General features: G+C 35.0%; 1 protein-coding gene across 2 annotated transcripts in view; it reads right to left on the minus strand.

Moving 5' to 3' along the window:
• Positions 1-14,234, minus strand: part of LOC136036085 (SCY1-like protein 2) — a 258,908-nt gene extending 244,674 nt beyond the window's left edge. The window contains exon 1 of one of the 2 annotated variants that reach the window (XM_065718074.1): positions 13,886-14,203. In XM_065718074.1, the coding sequence (XP_065574146.1) occupies positions 13,886-14,032 (147 nt within the window). In that variant the 5' untranslated portion in view covers positions 14,033-14,203. Of the gene's footprint in view, positions 1-13,885 lie in introns of both variants that reach the window. The other variant, XM_065718075.1, reaches the window with a different exon arrangement.
• Positions 14,235-20,204: the final 5,970 nt, after the last annotated feature.

The raw sequence follows: 20,204 nt of genomic DNA on the forward strand, positions 1-20,204 counted from the left end.
AAAAACTACAAAAAAAAATAAAAGAAAAAAAACTAAAAAAGCTAAAAAACTAAAAAAACTAAAAAAGGTAAAAACAAAAAAAACTAAAAACTAAAAAAGAAAAAACTAAAAAAAAGGAAAAAACTGAAAAATAAGAGAAAAAGAAAACTAAAAAATATTAATAAATATAAGGTAAAAAACAAAAAAAAACTAAAAACTAAAAAGAAAAAACTAAAAAAAGGAAAAAACTGAAAAATAAGAGAAAAAGAAAACTAAAAAAACATTAATAAATATAAAAAATATAAATATAAATATAATATAAATTAGCAATCAACAAAGCACCGAGACACAAATGACGACCGGGACACAGGGAGTATAAATGACGACCAGGACATAAGTAAAAAAAAAACTAAAAAAACTAAAAAAATGGTAAAAACTACAAAAAACTAAAAAACTAATAAAAAACTAAAAAATCTAAAATCTAAATAAACTAAAAAAGAAAAAAAAGAAAAAAGGAAAAAAATAAAGGAGAAAAACAAAACTAAAAAACGAATGTATATACAGACCGGGACACCGGGATACAAATGACGACCGGGACACAGGGAATATAAATGACGACCGGGACACAGGGACACAACTACAATGGGGACGCCGGGGGGCACAGGGGGATATAAATGACGACCGGACACCGGGACACAAGGAATATAAATGACGCCGGGACACTCAAAGAGAAATCACAGACTGGAACACCGGGACACAAATGACGACCGGGACACAGGGAATATAAATGACGACCGGGACACAGGGACATAACTACAAAGGGGACGCTGGGGTGCACAGGGGGATATATAAATGACGATGGCGACTCAGGGAATGGTCGATTAGCAATCACCATCAACAAAGCTCAAGGGCAATCATTAGAATCATGAGGTATAGATCTGAATACGGATTGTTTTCCCATGGACCATTATATGTTGCATGTTCAAGAGTCGGTAAACCTGACAATCTATTTATATGCACAGACAATGGGACAGCAAAGAATGTTGTATATTCGCAAGTTTTACGTAGTTAAAAACATATATAATATATATATATATATATATATATATATATATATATATATATATATATATATATATATATATATATATATATATATATATATATATATATATATATATATATATATATATATATATATATATATATATATATATATATATATATATATATCTATATTCACAGGTGGGACATAGGGACACAACTACAATGGCGCGTAACTAATATGGCGCGTAACGACTTACGCGCGCGGGGGGGCTTGGGGGGGGCGCGAAGCGCCCCCACCAACTAGGTGTTGGGGTGGCGCGAAGCGCAACCCCAACAGCTAGTATATATATATAAATAAGTTGTCTGTGTGTGTGTCGAGTGACGTCATGTTTGTGTGTCGACTGACGTCATGTTTGTTGATTGACGAAATTACACACCGGGACATCGGGACACAAATGACGACCGGGACACCGGGACATCTTATATATCTATCTATCTTCTATCTATATATATAAAAATAAGTTGTCTGTGTGTGGATCTGTGGATCAGATCTAAACTAAATGAAAAAACTAAAAAAGCTAAAAAACTAAAAAAAACTAAAAAAAGGTAAAAATCTAATAACTAAAAAAAACTGAAAAAAATAAAAAAAGGCAAAAACTACAAAAAAAATAAAAACTAATAAAAAAACTAAAAAAGCTAAAAAACTAAAAAAACTAAAAAAAACTAAAAAAAGGTAAAAAACTAAAAAAAAACTAAAAACTAAAAAAGAAAAAAACTAAAAAAAGGAAAAAACTGAAAAATAAAAGAGAAAAAGAAAACTAAAAAAATATGAATAAATATATATAAAAATAAGTTGTTTGTGGGTTATGTCTGTCTGTCTGTCTGTCGAGTGACGTCGTGTTTGTCCGCATATCACGTCTGAATTATTTCACACTAATACAAAAGAAGAAAAAAAACTAAAAAAGGTAAAAACTACAAAAAAAACTAAAAAGAAAAAAAACTAAAAAAGCTAAAAAACTAAAAAAAACTAAAAAAAGGTAAAAAACTAAAAACTAAAAAAAAACTGAAAAAACTAAAAAAAGGCAAAAACTAAAAAAAAACTAAAAACTAATAAAAAAACTAAAAAAGCTAAAAAACTAAAAAAACTAAAAAAACTAAAAAAAGGTAAAAAACAAAAAAAAACTAAAAACTAAAAAAGAAAAAACTAAAAAAAAGGAAAAAACTGAAAAATAAGAGAAAAAGAAAACTAAAAAAATATTAATAAATATAAGGTAAAAAACAAAAAAAAAACTAAAAACTAAAAAAGTAAAACTAAAAAAAGGAAAAAACTGAAAAATAAGAGAAAAAGAAAACTAAAAAAATATTAATAAATATAAAAAATATAAATATAAATATAATATAAATTAGCAATCAACAAAGCACCGAGACACAAATGACGACCGGGACACAGGGAGTATAAATGACGACCAGGACATAAGTAAAAAAAAAAAACTAAAAAAACTAAAAAAATGGTAAAAACTACAAAAAAACTAAAAACTAATAAAAAAACTAAAAAATCTAAAAATCTAAATAAATTAAAAAAGAAAAAAAAGAAAAAAGGAAAAAAATAAAGGAGAAAAACAAAACTAAAAAACGAATGTATATACAGACCGGGACACCGGGATACAAATGACGACCGGGACACAGGGAATATAAATGACGACCGGGACACAGGGACACAACTACAATGGGGACGCCGGGGGGCACAGGGGGATATATAAATGACGATGGCGACTCAGGGAATGGTCGATTAGCAATCACCATCAACAAAGCTCAAGGGCAATCATTAGAATCATGAGGTATAGATCTGAATACGGATTGTTTTCCCATGGACCATTATATGTTGCATGTTCAAGAGTCGGTAAACCTGACAATCTATTTATATGCACAGATAATGGGACAGCAAAGAATGTTGTATATTCGCAAGTTTTACGTAGTTAAAAACATATATATATATATATATATATATATATATATATATATATATATATATATATATATATATATATATATATATATATATATATATATATATATATATATATATATATATATATATATATATATATATATATATATATATTCACAGGTGGGACATAGGGACACAACTACAATGGCGCGTAACTAATATGGCGCGTAACGACTTACGCGCGCGGGGGGGCTTGGGAGGGGGCGCGAAGCGCCCCCACCAACTAGGTGTTGGGGTGGCGCGAAGCGCCACCCCAACAGCTAGTCTATATATATAAAAATAAGTTGTCTGTGTGTGGATCTGTGGATCAGGTGACGTCATGTTTGTTCGCATATGACGTCTGAATTATTTCACACTAATACAAAAGAAGAAGAAAACTACAATAAAATATTAATAAATATAAGGTAAAAAACAAAAAAAAACTAAAAACTAAAAAAGAAAAAACTAAAAAAAAGGAAAAAACTGAAAAATAAGAGAAAAAGAAAACTAAAAAAATATTAATAAATATAAAAAATATAAATATAAATATAATATAAATTAGCAATCAACAAAGCACCGAGACACAAATGACGACCGGGACACAGGGAGTATAAATGACGACCAGGACATAAGTAAAAAAAAAACTAAAAAAACTAAAAAAATGGTAAAAACTACAAAAAAACTAAAAACTAATAAAAAACTAAAAAATCTAAAAATCTAAATAAACTAAAAAAGAAAAAAAAGAAAAAAGGAAAAAAATAAAGGAGAAAAACAAAACTAAAAAACGAATGTATATACAGACCGAGACACCGGGATACAAATGACGACCGGGACACAGGGAATATAAATGACGACCGGGACACAGGGACACAACTAAAATGGGGACGCCGGGGTGCACAGGGGGATATAAATGACGACCGGGACACCGGGACACAAGGAATATAAATGACGCCCGGGACACTCAAAGAGAAATCACAGACTGGAACACCGAGACACAAATGACGACCGGGACACAGGGAATATAAATGACGACCGGGACACAGGGACATAACTACAAAGGGGACGCCGGGGTACACAGGGGGGCACAGGGGGATATAAATGACGACCGGGACACCGGGACACAAGGAATATAAATGACGCCCGGGACACTCAAAGAGAAATCACAGACTGGAACACCGGGACACAAATGACGACCGGGACACAGGGAATATAAATGACGACCGGGACACAGGGACATAACTACAAAGGGGACGCCGGGGTGCACAGGGGGATATATAAATGACGATGGCGACTCAGGGAATGGTCGATTAGCAATCACCATCAACAAAGCTCAAGGGCAATCATTAGAATCATGAGGTATAGATCTGAATACGGATTGTTTTCCCATGGACCATTATATGTTGCATGTTCAAGAGTCGGTAAACCTGACAATCTATTTATATGCACAGACAATGGGACAGCAAAGAATGTTGTATATTCGCAAGTTTTACGTAGTTAAAAACATATATATATATATATATATATATATATATATATATATATATATATATATATATATATATATATATATATATATATATATATATATATATATCTATATTCACAGGTGGGACATAGGGACACAACTACAATGGCGCGTAACTAATATGGCGCGTAACGACTTAAGCACGCGGGGGGGCTTGGGGGGGCGCGAAGCGTCCCCACCAACTAGGTGTTGGGGTGGCGCGAAGCGCCACCCCAACAGCTAGTATATATATATATAAATAAGTTGTCTGTGGATGTGTCTGTCAGGTGACGTCATGTTTGTGTGTTGACTGACGTCATGAAGTTAGTTGTCGTCATTTTTGTTATGACGGTGACGTCATTAAAGATATTTAAGACATGCGTTCACGTAGAAATCTATTAATTTTTAACTTTAAAATGACTGATGAGCTTACAATGGCAACAGCCGAGGAAGATGCTCAAAGAGTCTATGCCAAAAAACTTGCTGCTGATAGAGAAAGTCAGAAAAGAAAGCGTGCCGAGGAATCAAAACAACAGCAAGGAAACAGGCTTGAGGCTGATAGAGAAAGAAAGAATAGGAATCGTGCGAGGAACTACCAGAGCAACGCGAAAGCAGACTTGCTGCTAAAAGAGAAAGTGAAAAAAGAAGGCGTGCCGAAGAACTACCAGAGCACCATGAAACCAGACTTGCTGCTAAAAGAGAAAGTGAAAAAAGAAGGCGTACCGAGGAATCACAAGAACAGCAAGAAATCAGGCTTGCTGCTGATAGAGAAAGTAAGAAAAGAAAGCGTGCCGAGGAATCAGAGCAACCTGAAAGTTATCGCCTGGCATTCAGGTACAGCCCAGTCGATGATTATATTTTGAGTAGATGTGTTCAAATCGGGACAATGTCTAAAATTTGTCCCTATTGCAAGGCCTTGAAATTCAATGGTGAAACAATGGGAATGTGTTGCGCCTCAGGAAAAATTAAACTTCCTCTATCGGCTGCACCACCAGAGCCATTGAAGACTTTCCTTACTGGAACTACGTCAGAATCTAAGCGTTTTTTGTCACAAATCAGAAAATACAACTCATGTTTCCAAATGACGTCGTTTGGAGCCCAAATCGAAAATCCAGATCAATTTATGTCTACTTTCAAAGTAAAAGGGCAAATTTATCATAGAGCAGGGTCCCTTCTACCATTCTCAGGCGAGAATCATAAATTTTTACAATTGTACTTCATCAGTGATAGAAATTCTGAATTGAATGCACGTTGCGAAATTTCTCCCAACGTTGAAAGGACAATCGTTTCCCAATTGTAACATCTTTTCTACGAAAATAATAATTTAGTGCGTCTGTTCAAAACAGCCATCGATTTGATGCCTACTGATACGCATAAAATTGTTATTTCCGCTGACAAAACGCCTCCTGGCCAACATGTGCGTAGATACAATGCTCCAACTATCGACGAAGTGGCAATCGTTATGGTCGGTGATCAGTTTTTACCTCGAGATATTATTCTTCATAAGCGAAACGCTCAGTGGTTAAGAATTGCTGAAACTCATCGATGCTACGATGCCCTACAATATCCTATCATTTTTTGGGATGGAGCCGACGGCTATCACTTTAATATTGAATTGATGAATCCAGCCACTAACAAAGAAATGAATAAGAAATGCAGTACAATGCATTATTATTCCTATAGACTAATGATTCGGCAGGATGAAGAAAACTATATTTTAAAATACCGTGAATTGTTTCACCAATTCGTCGTTGATATGTATGCTAAAATTGAAACAGAACGCTTGCTATATATCCGCCTGAATCAGACCAAGCTCCGCTCTGAACAATACATTCATTTGCGAGATGCAGTTATAAATGACGGTAATACCACAAACGTTGGAAGATTAACAATTTTACCTTCGTCATATGCTGGCAGTCCCCGTCATATGCATGAATATGCTCAAGATGCTATTGCGTATGTTCGTCTCTATGGTCGTCCAGATTTATTTATTACATTTACATGTAATCAATCTTGGGACGAGATACTGCAGCTTTCAAACAGTTCGTGGTAACGAACTGTAGTAAGGAGCGACCCGGCTCAATAGTAACCAAAACTCTAAAAAATAGAATTTTGATGCCAATACATACATCAAAAGAATCGCATTTTAATGCTGATTTTAAATATATAAGTTTCATCAAGTTTAGTCTTACCCATCAAAAGTTACGAGCCTGAGAAAATTTGCGTTATTTTAGAAAATAGGGGGAAACGCCCCATAGAAGTCATAGAATCTTTACGAAAATCACATCATCAGATTCACCGTATCAGAGAACCCTACTGTAGAAGTTTCAAGCTCCTATCTACAAAAATGTGGAATTTTGTATTTTTTGCCAGAAGGCAGATCACGGATGCGTGTTTATTTGTTTTTTTTTTTTTTTTTTTTTTTTTCTTTTTACCAGGGGTAATCGTATCGACCCAGTTGTCCTAGAATGTTGCAAGATGGCTCATTTTAACGGAAATGAAAAGTTCTAGTGCCCTTTTTAAGTGACCAAAAAATTGGAGGGCACCTAGGCCCCCTCCCAAGCTAATTATTTTACCAAAGTCAACAAATCAAAATTCTGAGATAGCCATTTTATTCAGCGTAGTCGAAAAACCTTATAACTATGTCTTTGGGGACGACTTACTCCCCCACAGTCCCCGTGGGAGGGGCAACAAGTTACAAACTTTGACCAGTGCTTACATATAGTAATGGTTATTGGGAAGTGTACAGGCGTTTTCAGGAGGATTTTTCTGGTTGGGGGAGGGGTTGAGAAGAGGGGGATATGCTGGGGGAACTTTCCATCGATAGTTTGTCATGGCGGAAGAAAATCTCCATGAAGGGAGCGCAGGATTTACTAGCATTATTAAAAAAAAAAATGAAAAAATAAATATGAAAAAGTTCTTTCAGCTGGAAGTAAGGAGCAGCATTAAAACTTAAAACAAACAGAAATTATTACCCATTTGAGGGGCTCACCTCCTCCTAATACCTCGCACTTTACGCTAAAGTATTTTTAGTAATTTCAACTATTTATTCTACAGCTTTTGTGATTCTGGGGTCATTCTTAATGAATTGGGACAAAATTTAAGCTTTAATGTAAAGAGCGAGGATCTGACAAGGGGGGAACCCCGTCATATATGTAATAAAAACATGAGAATACAAAAGTTCTTTACTTAAGCTAATTTATAAGTTACGTAAATCTTTTACTAATAAAAATATTCGTAAAAAATCAAAAATTCTAGTTGCCTTTTTAATTAACCAAAAAACCGGAGGGCAACTAGGCTTCCTCCCCCGCTCTTTTTTTCTCAAAATCATTCGATCAAAATTATGAGAAAGCCATTTAGCAAAAAAAAAAAAATGCAAATTTTGTTTTAATTATTCCTCTGCGGAGAGCCAAAATCAAAACATGCATTGATTCAAAAACGTCCAGAAATTAAATAAAAAAAACAAGTTTTTTTAACTGAAAGTAAGGAGCGACATTAAAACTTAAAACGACCAGAAATTACTTCGTATATGAAAGAGGCTGCTTCCTCATCAATGCCCCGCTCTTTACGCTAAGTTTTTTACTGTTTTAAAAAGAAGAATTGAGAGAAAGAGTCAAACTTTAGCGTAAAGAGCGAGGCGTTAATGAGGAAGCAGCCTCTTTCATATAAGAAGTAATTTCTGGTCGTTTTAAGTTTTAATGTCGCTCCTTACTTTCAGTTAAAAAAACTTATTTTTTTTATTTAATTACTTCAAGGACAATCGGCGGTTCATAGATATGACATTACGGCCCGTGTCTTCCGGCTAAAGTTGAAATCACTGATAAACTACATAGTAAAACTTGAAGTGTTTGGGTCAGTGCGATGCTGGATGTACTCAGTGGAATGGCAAAAACGAGGTTTGCCACATGCACATATACTAATCTGGCTACATAAAAAAATTACTTCGAAAGAAATTGATGATGTGATTTCCGCTGAAATACCTGATGAAAATGTCGATAAGGGGTTACATGACATTATTGTAAAAAATATGATACATGCACCTTGCGGTGCACTGAACGAAAATTCACCATGCATGGCCAAAGGAAGGTGCACAAAGCAATATCCTCGACTTTTAGTATCCAACACAATTACTGGCAATGATGGTTACCCACAATATAGAAGAAGATCTACTGAAGATGGCGGTAAAACAGCAATAATAAAGAAGCGTAACGGTACCACCATCAAAGTAGATAACCAGTGGGTTGTTCCATATTCCCCATTATTATCAAAAGCATTTAATGCACACATAAACATTGAATACTGTAACTCCGTAAAGGCAATCAAATATATATGTAAATACGTCAACAAAGGCAGTGACATGGCAGTTTTTGGCTTGCAGCCCGAAATCAAAGATATCGACGAAATCGTACAATATCAGGCTGGAAGATACATAAGCAGTAATGAAGCTGTTTGGCGAATTCTTTCATTTCCGATACATGAACGTAGTCCAGCTGTTGTTCACTTAGCGGTACATTTACAGAATGGTCAACGTGTTTATTTCTCGGAAACCAACGTGCAACAAAGAGCCCTGAATCCACCGGATACAAAGTTAACCGCTTTCTTTTCGCTTTGCAAAAATGATTCTTTTGCAAAAAAACTGCTGTATACTGAAGTGCCTTCGTATTACACGTGGAATACTAAAAATAAAGTATTTGAACGTTGAAAACAGGGTAAGCTGATTAGCAATCACCATCAACAAAGCTCAAGGGCAATCATTAGAATAATGGAGTATAGATCTGAATACAGATTGTTTTTCCCATGGACGATTATATGTTGCATGTTCAAGAGTCAGTAAACCTGACAATCTATTTATATGCACAGACAATGGGACAGCCAAGAATGTTGTACATTCGCAAGTTTTACGTAGTTATAATATATATATATATATATATATATATATATATATATATATATATATATATATATATATATATATATATATATATATATATATATATATATATATATATATATATATATATATATATATATATATATATATATATATATATATATATATATATATATATATATATATATATATATATATATATATATATATATATATATATTAACAGGTGGGACACAGGGACACAACTACGATGACGCGTGACTAATATGGCGCGTAACGACTTGCGCGCGCGGGGGGGCTTGTTACTAATAAAAACGTCCGTAAATAAAATTAAAAGTTCTAATGGCCTTTTTAAGTAACCCAAAATATTGGAGGGCAACTAGGCCCCCTCCCTCACCTCTTTTTCTCAAAATCGTCCGGTCAAATTTTTGAGAAAGCCATTTAACCAAAAAAAATTAAATTAATATGCAGATTTTGTTTGAACTATTGATGTACGGTGAGCCAAAATCAAAACCTGAATTAATTCAAAAAGTTTAAGAAATTAAACAAAAAAAAACGTTTTTTCAACTGAAAGTAAAGATCAACATTAAAAGATAAAGCGAACAAAAAGTATTACGTATATGAGGGGGCTCGTCACCTCCTCAATATTTCGCTCTTTACGCTAAAGTATTTTTAGTAATTTCAAAAGAGCTATTTATTCTAATTAAACTGCCTTTGTGATTCAGGGGCAACTCTTAAAGAATTGGAACAAATTTCTAACTTAAGTGTAAAGAGCATAAACTGTTTTACCAGTTCTAACCGCAAGGATAGAACGCAATGAATTAATAGACTGTTCTGTCTGAGCAATAAATAAGGGTAAGTACACAAGGTGAAAGCTATGACGGATTTGGGATAAAAACTATGTCTGGCGTATTTTTGACTTTTTTTTCTGACACTCTGGCTTCCTTTGGATTCATAATTTGTCAACACTGTACATGACCTTTGTCGAAGGAAAAAATATGTCCCTCTTAAAGAGTTGTATTTAAGTTCAAAACTTTATTATTTAAAAAACATATTAAAATCCAAACAAATCCTGACACATTTTGAGCAGATTTCAAACAGTTCGTGGTAAAGAACTGTAGTAAGGAGCGACCCGGCTCAATAGTAACCGAAACTCTAAAAACGGAATTTTGATACTAAGAGGTACTTCAAAAGAATTGATTTTTTACGCTGATTATAAATATATAAGTTTCATCAAATTTATTCCTACCTATCAAAAGTCACGAGCCTGAGAAAATTTGTCTTATTTTGGAAGATAGGAGGAGACACCCCCTAAATGCTACAGTATCTTAACAAAAATCATCACATTCAGCTTATCAGAGGACTCTACTATAGAAGTTTCAAGCCTCTATCTACAAAATTATGGAATTTTGTATTTTTTGCAGGAAGACCTAACACGGGTGCGTGTTTTTTTTTTCCCCAGGGGTGATCGTATCGTGATTGGTGATCGGTGATCGTACCTCCAACCAGGGGTTTCTGGTTGGAGGAGGGGGGTCGAGGGGAGGGGGTTATGTGGGATGAACTTTCCATGGAAAATTTATTATGGGGGAAACTTATTTCCATGAATGGGACGCAGGATTTTCTAGCATTCTTGAAAAAAAAACAATAAAAAAATAAATATGAAAAAGCTTTTTCAACTTGATGTAGGGAGCAGCATTAAAACTTAAAATGAACAGAAATTATTACTCATACGAGAATCTCCTCCTAAAAATCTCGCTCTTTACGCTAAAGCATTTTTTGTAATTTCTACTATGTATTCTAAAACCTTTGTGATTCAGGGGTCATTCTTAAAGAATTGGGAAGAAATTTAAGCTTTAGTGTAAAGAGCAAGGTATGAAAAGGGGGCAAACCCTCTCATATACATAATAAAATATATGAACATAGAAGCTCGTCACGTAAGCTAATTCGTAAGTTACGTATATTTATTTACCAACAAAAACGTTTGTAAAAAAATGAAAAGTTCTAGTTGCCTTTTTAAGTAACAAAAAAATGGAGGGCTACAAGGCCTCCTCCCCCACCCCTTTTTTCTCAAAATCGTCCTATCAAAACTATGAGAAAGCCATTTAACCACAACAAAATTAATATGCTTTTTTTTAATTATTGATGAGCGAAGAGCCAAAATCAAAACATACATCAATTCAAAACGTTCAGAAATAAAATAAAAAACAAGTTTTTTTAACTGAAAGTAACGAGCGACATTAAAACTTAAAACGAACAGAAAATTATTCCGTATATGAAAAAGACTGTTCCCTCCTCAACGCCCCGCTCTTTCGTGCTAGGTTTTTTTTATTGTTTTGTAGAGTTATGAGAAAGGTCAAACTTTAGCGTAGAGAGCGGGGCGTTTAAGAGGGAACAGTCCCTTTCATATACGAAGTAATTTCTGTTCGTTTTAAGTTTTAATGTTCCTCCTTACTTTCAGTTGAAAAAAACTTGTTTTTTTTTATGTAATATCTAATAGAACCAAATGCTTAACAATTTTCCTCAAGTCCTAATTGTGTCACAATAAAATGAATAATACATATATTTCCAGTTCCATGTTCCCTTATATAAACATTTCGATACATTTTTTCTTTCTTGAGATCAAAAGTTATATTTAGACCCCCCCCCTTCTCCTAAAATAAATCATCGCAGCATCGTCTCATTGTTATTGCTTAAGAAAACATTAAAGATAGACATAGAGAAACTTTAGTTCGTGTTTAAAGTATTGACAATTTTATTTCTTGCATCAGCGTTAATAAAACTCAGTTTTAACCAATTTGGGTTGCAGAAGTAGACTACAATCAACAACTAAATTATAAATTTTCCTGAGTAAACCAGGCTATGTTTACCAATAGACGAGTCTTAAAACGGACATGTAACAATATTCCGATGTGTAGAATTTGTTTTGTTTGTTCTCTCTTTCGTAAAATTTTAAAAAGTGGTCTGACTTTATACATTATTATATTGTCAAGTCTGCATGCTCTTTTCAACAAGTCCATTTGACATTGGGTGCTAGGGGCTAGATGTGTTGTGTTTGATACTCCAGTCTTTTGTGAATAACTGAAATTCCCTTGATTTGAATTGGGGCCCATTATCTGAGGTGAAGATTGCTGGTATACCATGGTGAGCAAATTGTCCCTTCAGCTTAGTGACCACTTGGGTAGTGGTACTAGAGGTTAAACTATCCAGATCAAAGTATCTGCCATAATAGTCAACAGTTATGATATCGTGTTTGCCATTCTTTATACATTATTACCATTCTTTTAATATTATTACTTTATACATTATACTTTATGCATGGCATAGAGGAAGTAGGCTACTTCCTCCTATTATTGTATTATTGTATTGTATATTGTATATTGTATTATTGTATTATTATTATATTATAATATATTATTGATATATATTATTACATCATAATATTGATACATAATAATATATATATTATAATATATTATATATAATATATTATACATATAATATATTATATTATCATATATATATTATAATATTATTGTATTATATATTATTGTATTATATTACTTCCTATTATTGTGTTATTTGTCATATCTTGAAGGCTAAGACATAATATTTGGCGTGAATAGAGTTTTGCATGCTCATTTTTCATTTTTCTACACTAAATGTATGCTTATTCCAACTAAGAGTAGGACCCCGAGGGAATCACAGTCCAATTAAGGATAGGGGAAGAAGGGGTTCAAAATCAATAATGAAATATTAAACAATAGATGCCCTCCTCCCACGAAGCAAAACCTTGCGTAAGAGCTTGTCATAACTTAGCAAACTTTTCTTTTTATCCATCTTGAAGGTATTGTAACACTGTCAAAGCTAAGGTATAGACGATATCCTGATTAATATACGGTCTTGTACATTGGGTACAAGCCCAATGTTTGAATATAGGGTCGTGTCCGTTTTTTCCTTTATTTTAATATTTGTGGTGTCGTTGATTATTAAATTTGATGCTAATTACTAGTCTCAATAATTAGAGAGTTAACAGGGTTGATTACTCCATACAACAGATATTAATTAAATAGATAGATCATAGGTTCAAGAACGACTTTTGTGTTAATGCAAAAACATCGAGTCAAGGCAAAAACCTATAAAACTGCATTAACTACGAGTAAAAGGATGATAATTTGACTTTGGCATTCGCAATGTCGTTTATTTGTATCACAGAGACAAGCAATATCAATATTACAGATTAGAAAGACCCGAATTGTGGCGTTTATTAATCTTAGCCACTTCTGATACAGCTAATGAAATAACTATTATATGAGGAATAAAATACATTATGGTCAGAACATCATCAGAGACATTGAATAATTCATCCTCCATCCCATTCGATACGAAAATTGACATTCAACACTTTGACAAAACAAAAGTCTTTTGTTGCTCATTAAAAGCTTATTTTTGTCATACAATGTCAAGAAAGAAAACATACCTTTCCATCAGATCTTCTATAAGCCTCATAGATTCTCCAAGAATTTCCAGGTCCAGCGGATCCTATAAGTCTTCCCATCTCAAAATGCTGATCGAGAGGATTTTTATTCAGTATATTTGAGCTATTATGCTTAAATCTAGAAAACATTTTGATTGACTATAAATATAATAAGAAACACTTATATCCAACTTATTGAGAATCCTTCAGTCATCAATTTATTAAACTTTCTAAAATAAAATCCAGTGTTTTCACATATTTGATTTTTACAAAAACCAAAGCAGATCCGTGTCGTGACCTAAGCTACAACGTATTAAAATGGTGTATGTTATTGGTAAGACAAAATGAAACTGTTCTTTAATTCCATTGAAGGTACTTGTTGCTCACCTGTTGAGGGAAGACATTGGGGAAAAGAAGAAGCGCATGACACCAAAGGTCTTGGAGCAGCAATTATATAGTAGTCATGGATCCTCTATGTTAAGAATTGATTAATGACATTTCTTATTCCTGTAAGAAGGATTGAACAAGAGAGACAGACAGCTTTATAAAAAAAAAGACAGGTTCCAGCAAAAGGGATAATGTAAAATATTAGATCTGGAACATAAGACAGAAAGGAAGTGAAATCCAACGGTTAGGGGTAAATCACTAATTCGCCCTTTGATTTTTTAATCAAAAGATTTTTGAGGTGATAAAGGACTTGAGAGCCTAATAAGAATACGGCCTAAACAGATAGTCTCTCTGAGAGGGAAAGCTACTATAATCTCTGGTGGCCGGCATTTACCCCCCTCCCCCAGAAAAAAACCTCGTAAATACCACCACCCCCCGGAGAATACTCTCTTTGTGGAAAACACCCCCCGCGAAAAATACCTCCGTGGAAAAATCACTCAGAAAATACCCGGTGAAAAATACTCCCCCCTCGCGGCTGGCTGGTCTCCAATCACTTTTTAAAAAAAGGACTAAAACTTTCAATTTGTGATGTAATAAGCAACCTCCAAAGTGTCTGGGATCATGAGGTGGAGGTGCGGATGAGGAAGACCCTCTTCTATACGGAATAAATTCTACTCATTTTGGGGTTTAATGTTACTCTTTACTTCTATAATGACAGCGTAGACCAATATTTCCTAGAATCATAAGGAAGTAGATATCAATGTCACATTTTTTATGCGTTTTTTAGAGTTTTTTGTACCCCTCCCCCTCCCTATCCCCTAAAAAAATATCCTTCATCTAAAAAAATATCCTGGTTACGGCCCTGGGGATTATACATCAGTCTCTACCCCCACCCTCTCCACGTCTCTCCCTTAGAATTAACTCTGTATTTATCTAATGAATCGATGAGAGCTGCGATGTTTTTGCATTAAAGTGCACCCTTTGAGGTATCTCCCTCCCTCTCTAACTACAAAACAATAAGCTAACCACACAGTGGAAGTTTAAATGACTTTTTGAATTTTATTTTGTCTCAGGGAGATTTTCAGTGGATATAAAATTTTTGGGAATAATTTTTGTTTTTCAGTGATGCATTTTCTGCAGGGTTATTTCCCGGGGGAGGGGTATTTTCCGGGATGTATTTCGTGCGAGGGGGGAGTATTTTACGGGGTATTCATTTTCCTGGTGTTATTTCCAGGAGAGTTTTTCTTGGGGGCATTGTCCGCCGGGTGTATTTTTCGGGGGGTATTTTCTGGGGAACAAACACCTAGAATCAACTTTTTCAGAGTTACCTTACCCGGGCAAAGGATTGAAGCGACGAAGACCACACTGCCTTTCCATCATAAACATCAACAATAAGAAGGTAAATAGGGAATTCTTTTCGCAAGACAGCAGAATTCCATATTTGAATGAATGTTTCGACCTTCAGTGTCCAAGGGCTGTCCTCAGCAAAACATAAATATATAAAAGAAAAGAGACAACAACAACATACAACCACTAAACCTAGAATGAAAATTTTTAAAATATTCCCAACATCCTTACTTCAGAATAGCTCAAGCAGGACTAATAAATAAAGTGGGATGAAATAAGGCAATTCATTGAAGTGAAAGAAAAATAATTAAAAACACGCTTTCACTGCTAATCCTGCATTTTTGGCAGCTTACCTGTAAGGTCTTTTTGTACCTGATTATGTGTTAGTGTCTACTAATTTTTAAATATATGTTATAAAATTGTTTTTAGTTAAATCTTTGTAGGCTATAGAGCATTTACCGAGGATTCCCCAAATCCCTATTCAAGTAAATACTATTATTCATCTTAAGTCTGATTTCAATTACTTCTCGAACGAGCGCTTTTATGCCTAGGTCATTGCTAGGTCCTTATCATTATCAGAGCTATTTCCCGGCAGTATTTTCAATTAAATAAACTGATTCATATTAAATAAATTGCATTCACAATAAAAACACGCCCTTCTAAAGTCAAATTGGTATCACGTAAAGATTTCAAATCGAATTACTATTTTTTTTCTATACTAACAGGAAACAAAGCTAAGAAAAAAAAAAGTTGAAAAATTCACACATAAGCCTGTTAAAGGCAGGAAGGTGGGAAGTCTCTTCTTACCTATCTAAAGAAAATAAGTAGGCCTAAAGCAGGTTTTATCATTACCACAGCTATTTCACAGGAGTATTTTCAAATAAACAAACTGAATCATCGGTCATTCGCCGCCAAGTCGCCTCCGAATACTTAACAGCACCTCAGATTCAAATAGAGAAAAAAATATTATTAAAACAAATATTCGCTAAAGCAAAGTAGGAGTTCACATAAAAAAAAAATCATATCAAATGGATGACTTAAAGAACATGTTTATAGATCAAATGGAAGCCGGTTATCAAACAGTTCGTGGTAACAAACTGTTTGATAACTACAGTTCGTGGTAACGAACTGTTTGATAACTACAGTTCGTGGTAACGAACTGTAGTAAGGAGCGACCCATTTCAATAGTAACTAAAACTCTAAGCAAGAGCTAAGAGCTCATATGGCACTTGTGACGAGGCAAGAAGAGCTAAGAGCTCATATGGTATGAGCTCTAACAAAATTCTAAGAATCAATAGATTGATTTAAAAGGAAAATCAGAGGCTTAATGCCGGTCGGGATTTAAAATAAGAGCTCTGAGTCACGATGTCCTTCTAAATATCAAAATTCATTAAGATCCGATCACCCACTCGCAAGTTATAAACACCTAATTTTTTCAAATTTTTTCTCTCCCTTTAGCCCCCCAGATGGTCGAATCTAGGAAAACGACTATATCAAGTCAATTTGTGCAGCTCCCTGACACACCCACCAATTTTCATCGTCCTAACACGTCCAGAAGCACCAAACTCACCAAATCACTAACCCCCTCCCCCTCAACTCCCCCAAAGAAGGCGAATCCAGTACGGTTACGTCAATCACGTATCATGGACATTTGCTTATTCTATCCACCAAGCTTCATCCCGATTCCTCCACTCCTAGTATTTTCCAAGGTTTCCCCTTCCAAATCCCCCCAATGTCAAAAGATCTGGTCGGGATTTGAAATAAGAGCTCTGAGACATGAATTCCTTCTAAAATCAAATTTCATTCAGTTCATTCGGGTTTATTAAAAAAAAAATTATAACAGTCATAACATACTTAATCTCTCATCTCTATGCAAAAACTGCATGCTGAGTCCCATATCACCTCAAAAATAAATACGCACTATGGCTCTCCCTCCACTTCTCGATACAACCATGGCCCCTACCAAAAAAAACATCCTTACAAGTCCCCACCTCTTCATCCAGGAGCAAACCACTCCAACCCTCACAAAAAAAAACTCAATAATAGCTAAAATCACTTTTCTAATTAGATTCATTATTCAAATTAAACTACTTCAAAACAAGATAATTTTTTATTCTCTTTTTGAAAGAACCAAGGGAGCTCCTACCTCTCAGTTCAAGCGGTAGGGTATTGTAGGCCTTAGCACAGACGATGTCAGGCGAAAAATCCGACCTCACTGTTGGCGTATTTCGAATATGGATCTGTGCAGATAGTCTTGTAATTGGAAGACGCTGTTCGGATACCAAACGGAATAGATTCCTAAAAGGTGGTGGAAGCAAGCCGGAGAGGAATCTGAAAGCAAAAACCAAGCAGGAAAGCTCAAACAGCGATTTCAGCGAGAGATAATCTTCTGTGTGTTTGATGATCTTCAAGGCATTCTTGTGGATTGAATCCAGTTTTTTCAGATGGGATTTGAATGTTGATTGCCATACCATTGCGCAATACTGTAAGTGGGGTCTAATGAGTGCATTATAGAGAAGGGTAAGGGTTTTACGTGGGAATGTTTGTTTCAGTTTTTTCATGATACCCAGATTCCTTGAAAGCTTTAATTCTACAGCATGGATGTGAGGAAGGAAAGAAAGGTTTTCATCTACTATTACTCCTAAATATTTTGCACATCCATTTACTGGTCGTTGAACCTTTCCACGAGACGTCACAATTCCTGTTATTTCTGGGTGAAGGGTTCCTACCCTAGAAAATAGTAGGATGCAAGATTTTTCTACATTGATGACAAGTTTGTTGGCATCCATCCACAGATAGGTCTCTTCTATGATGTTTTCAAGCTTCCGCTGGAGTGAAGGCATATCAAGTCCGCAGCAGGTAATTGTAGTGTCGTCAGCGAATGCTATAAGTTCATCTTGCTCGTTAGTAATGTCCTCAGATGTTTGATCAAAGCATAGGCTACAGCATTTTTGGTCGTCATGATTCGGATTAAGGATACGAGTTAGGTCATTTACATGGACTAAAAACAAAAGAGGACCGAGGATTGATCCTTGGGGCACACCAAATTTCACAGTAGTGTCGTTTCTTGGGTCGTCACCAATGTAGACGCACCTATTTCGAAGGTAAGATACAGACCATTGAAGCGCTATCCCCCTCACTCCAATATGTTGCAACTTTCCCAGTAAGATTGTATGATCCATGCTGTCAAATGCTTTCTTGATGTCAATCAATATAGCAGCTGGCAGAAGACCTGAGTCAAGTGCTCTGTTGATGAATAAGCTTAGGGATGCCAGAGCATCTTCTGTTGAATGACCAGGTCTGAAGCCGAACTGACGACTATTAAAAAATCCTTTTTTTTCGAGAAACTGGTAAAGTAGTCTTTGTAAGGGTTTTTCAAAAACTTTTGAAAAAACAGATAATATGGATATGGGTCGGAAATTTGATGGATCGTCATGAGGGCCACCTTTATGCAGAGGGATTATTCTTGCTTTTTTTAGTATCGAAGGAAAAACACCACTTCTTAGAGGCAGGTTTATCAAATAAGTTAATGGTTCTAGGATAGAAGGGAGGACTGCTTTCAGGGCTTTCGTGTGTATCCGGTCAAATCCAGATACTGATGTGCCTTTCAAGGTCTTCACAATTAGCTCTACTTCAGTTGATGTCACAGGAATTATTGCCATTGATTTGGTGCATGCTGAGCCAAGGTAATGCTTGTAGGGTGTGTGGGGACTTTTCGCAGAATTAGATGTAATTCCTCCTATCCTTGCGAAAAATGTACTGAGTTCTTCTGCAACCTGAGTGGGTTCCGTAACAGCCTCCCCGTTGACAAAAAGTCTGGAAGGCAATTCTGCTTTCTTATCATTTAGTCGCAAAACCGAATTAATGACCTTCCAGACTTTTCGTCCATCCTTCCCACTTTCAGATATTTTATTATTCACATAAATTCTTTTTACTTTCCTCAGAACTGAATGAAGGCATTTCTTATACGTCTCATATCTCTCTAGGTTTTCTCGGCTTGGGTGGTTTCTGTAATTTGCCCATAACTTATTTTTCTTATTTATGCATATGAGTAAGCTTTCGGTAACCCATGGGCATATTGGGGTATTTTTTCTTCCACGGTTTCTTGGTTTATCTATAAAACAGCATGCTTTATATGCAGCTACAAACGCATTGTGGAAAATTTAAAACCTTCGTTCACATCCTCATTTGCTAGGACACTGTCCCAAGAAACTTTTTTTAACTCATCATTTAACAGTTTAAGATTCTCCTCTTTAAGATTAATTACTTGTAGACCCTGGTTAGTTCTTACGAGTGGAGTTGGTATCCTCGCCGTGTTAAAGACAGTGTGTATAGGAAAATGATCAGATGTGTCACTGGTGATGACTGATACCTTCGCCAGACATAATGTAGAAAAAATGTTGTCAATCAGTGAGTGTGTACTTTCTGTTACTCTGGTTGGAATTGTAATTGAAGGGTAAAGATTGGACCCTGACATAATAGTGAGAAGATCCACTGAGCTATTTCTTAGAGGAAAGGCTAGATTAATGTTAAAATCACCCATGATGATCACATCTTGGTTCTTGTTTCCTATTTGCTGTAAAATCTG

The sequence above is a fragment of the Artemia franciscana genome, chromosome 15 (genome assembly GCF_032884065.1).
Source record: "Artemia franciscana chromosome 15, ASM3288406v1, whole genome shotgun sequence".
Taxonomy (NCBI): domain Eukaryota; kingdom Metazoa; phylum Arthropoda; class Branchiopoda; order Anostraca; family Artemiidae; genus Artemia; species Artemia franciscana.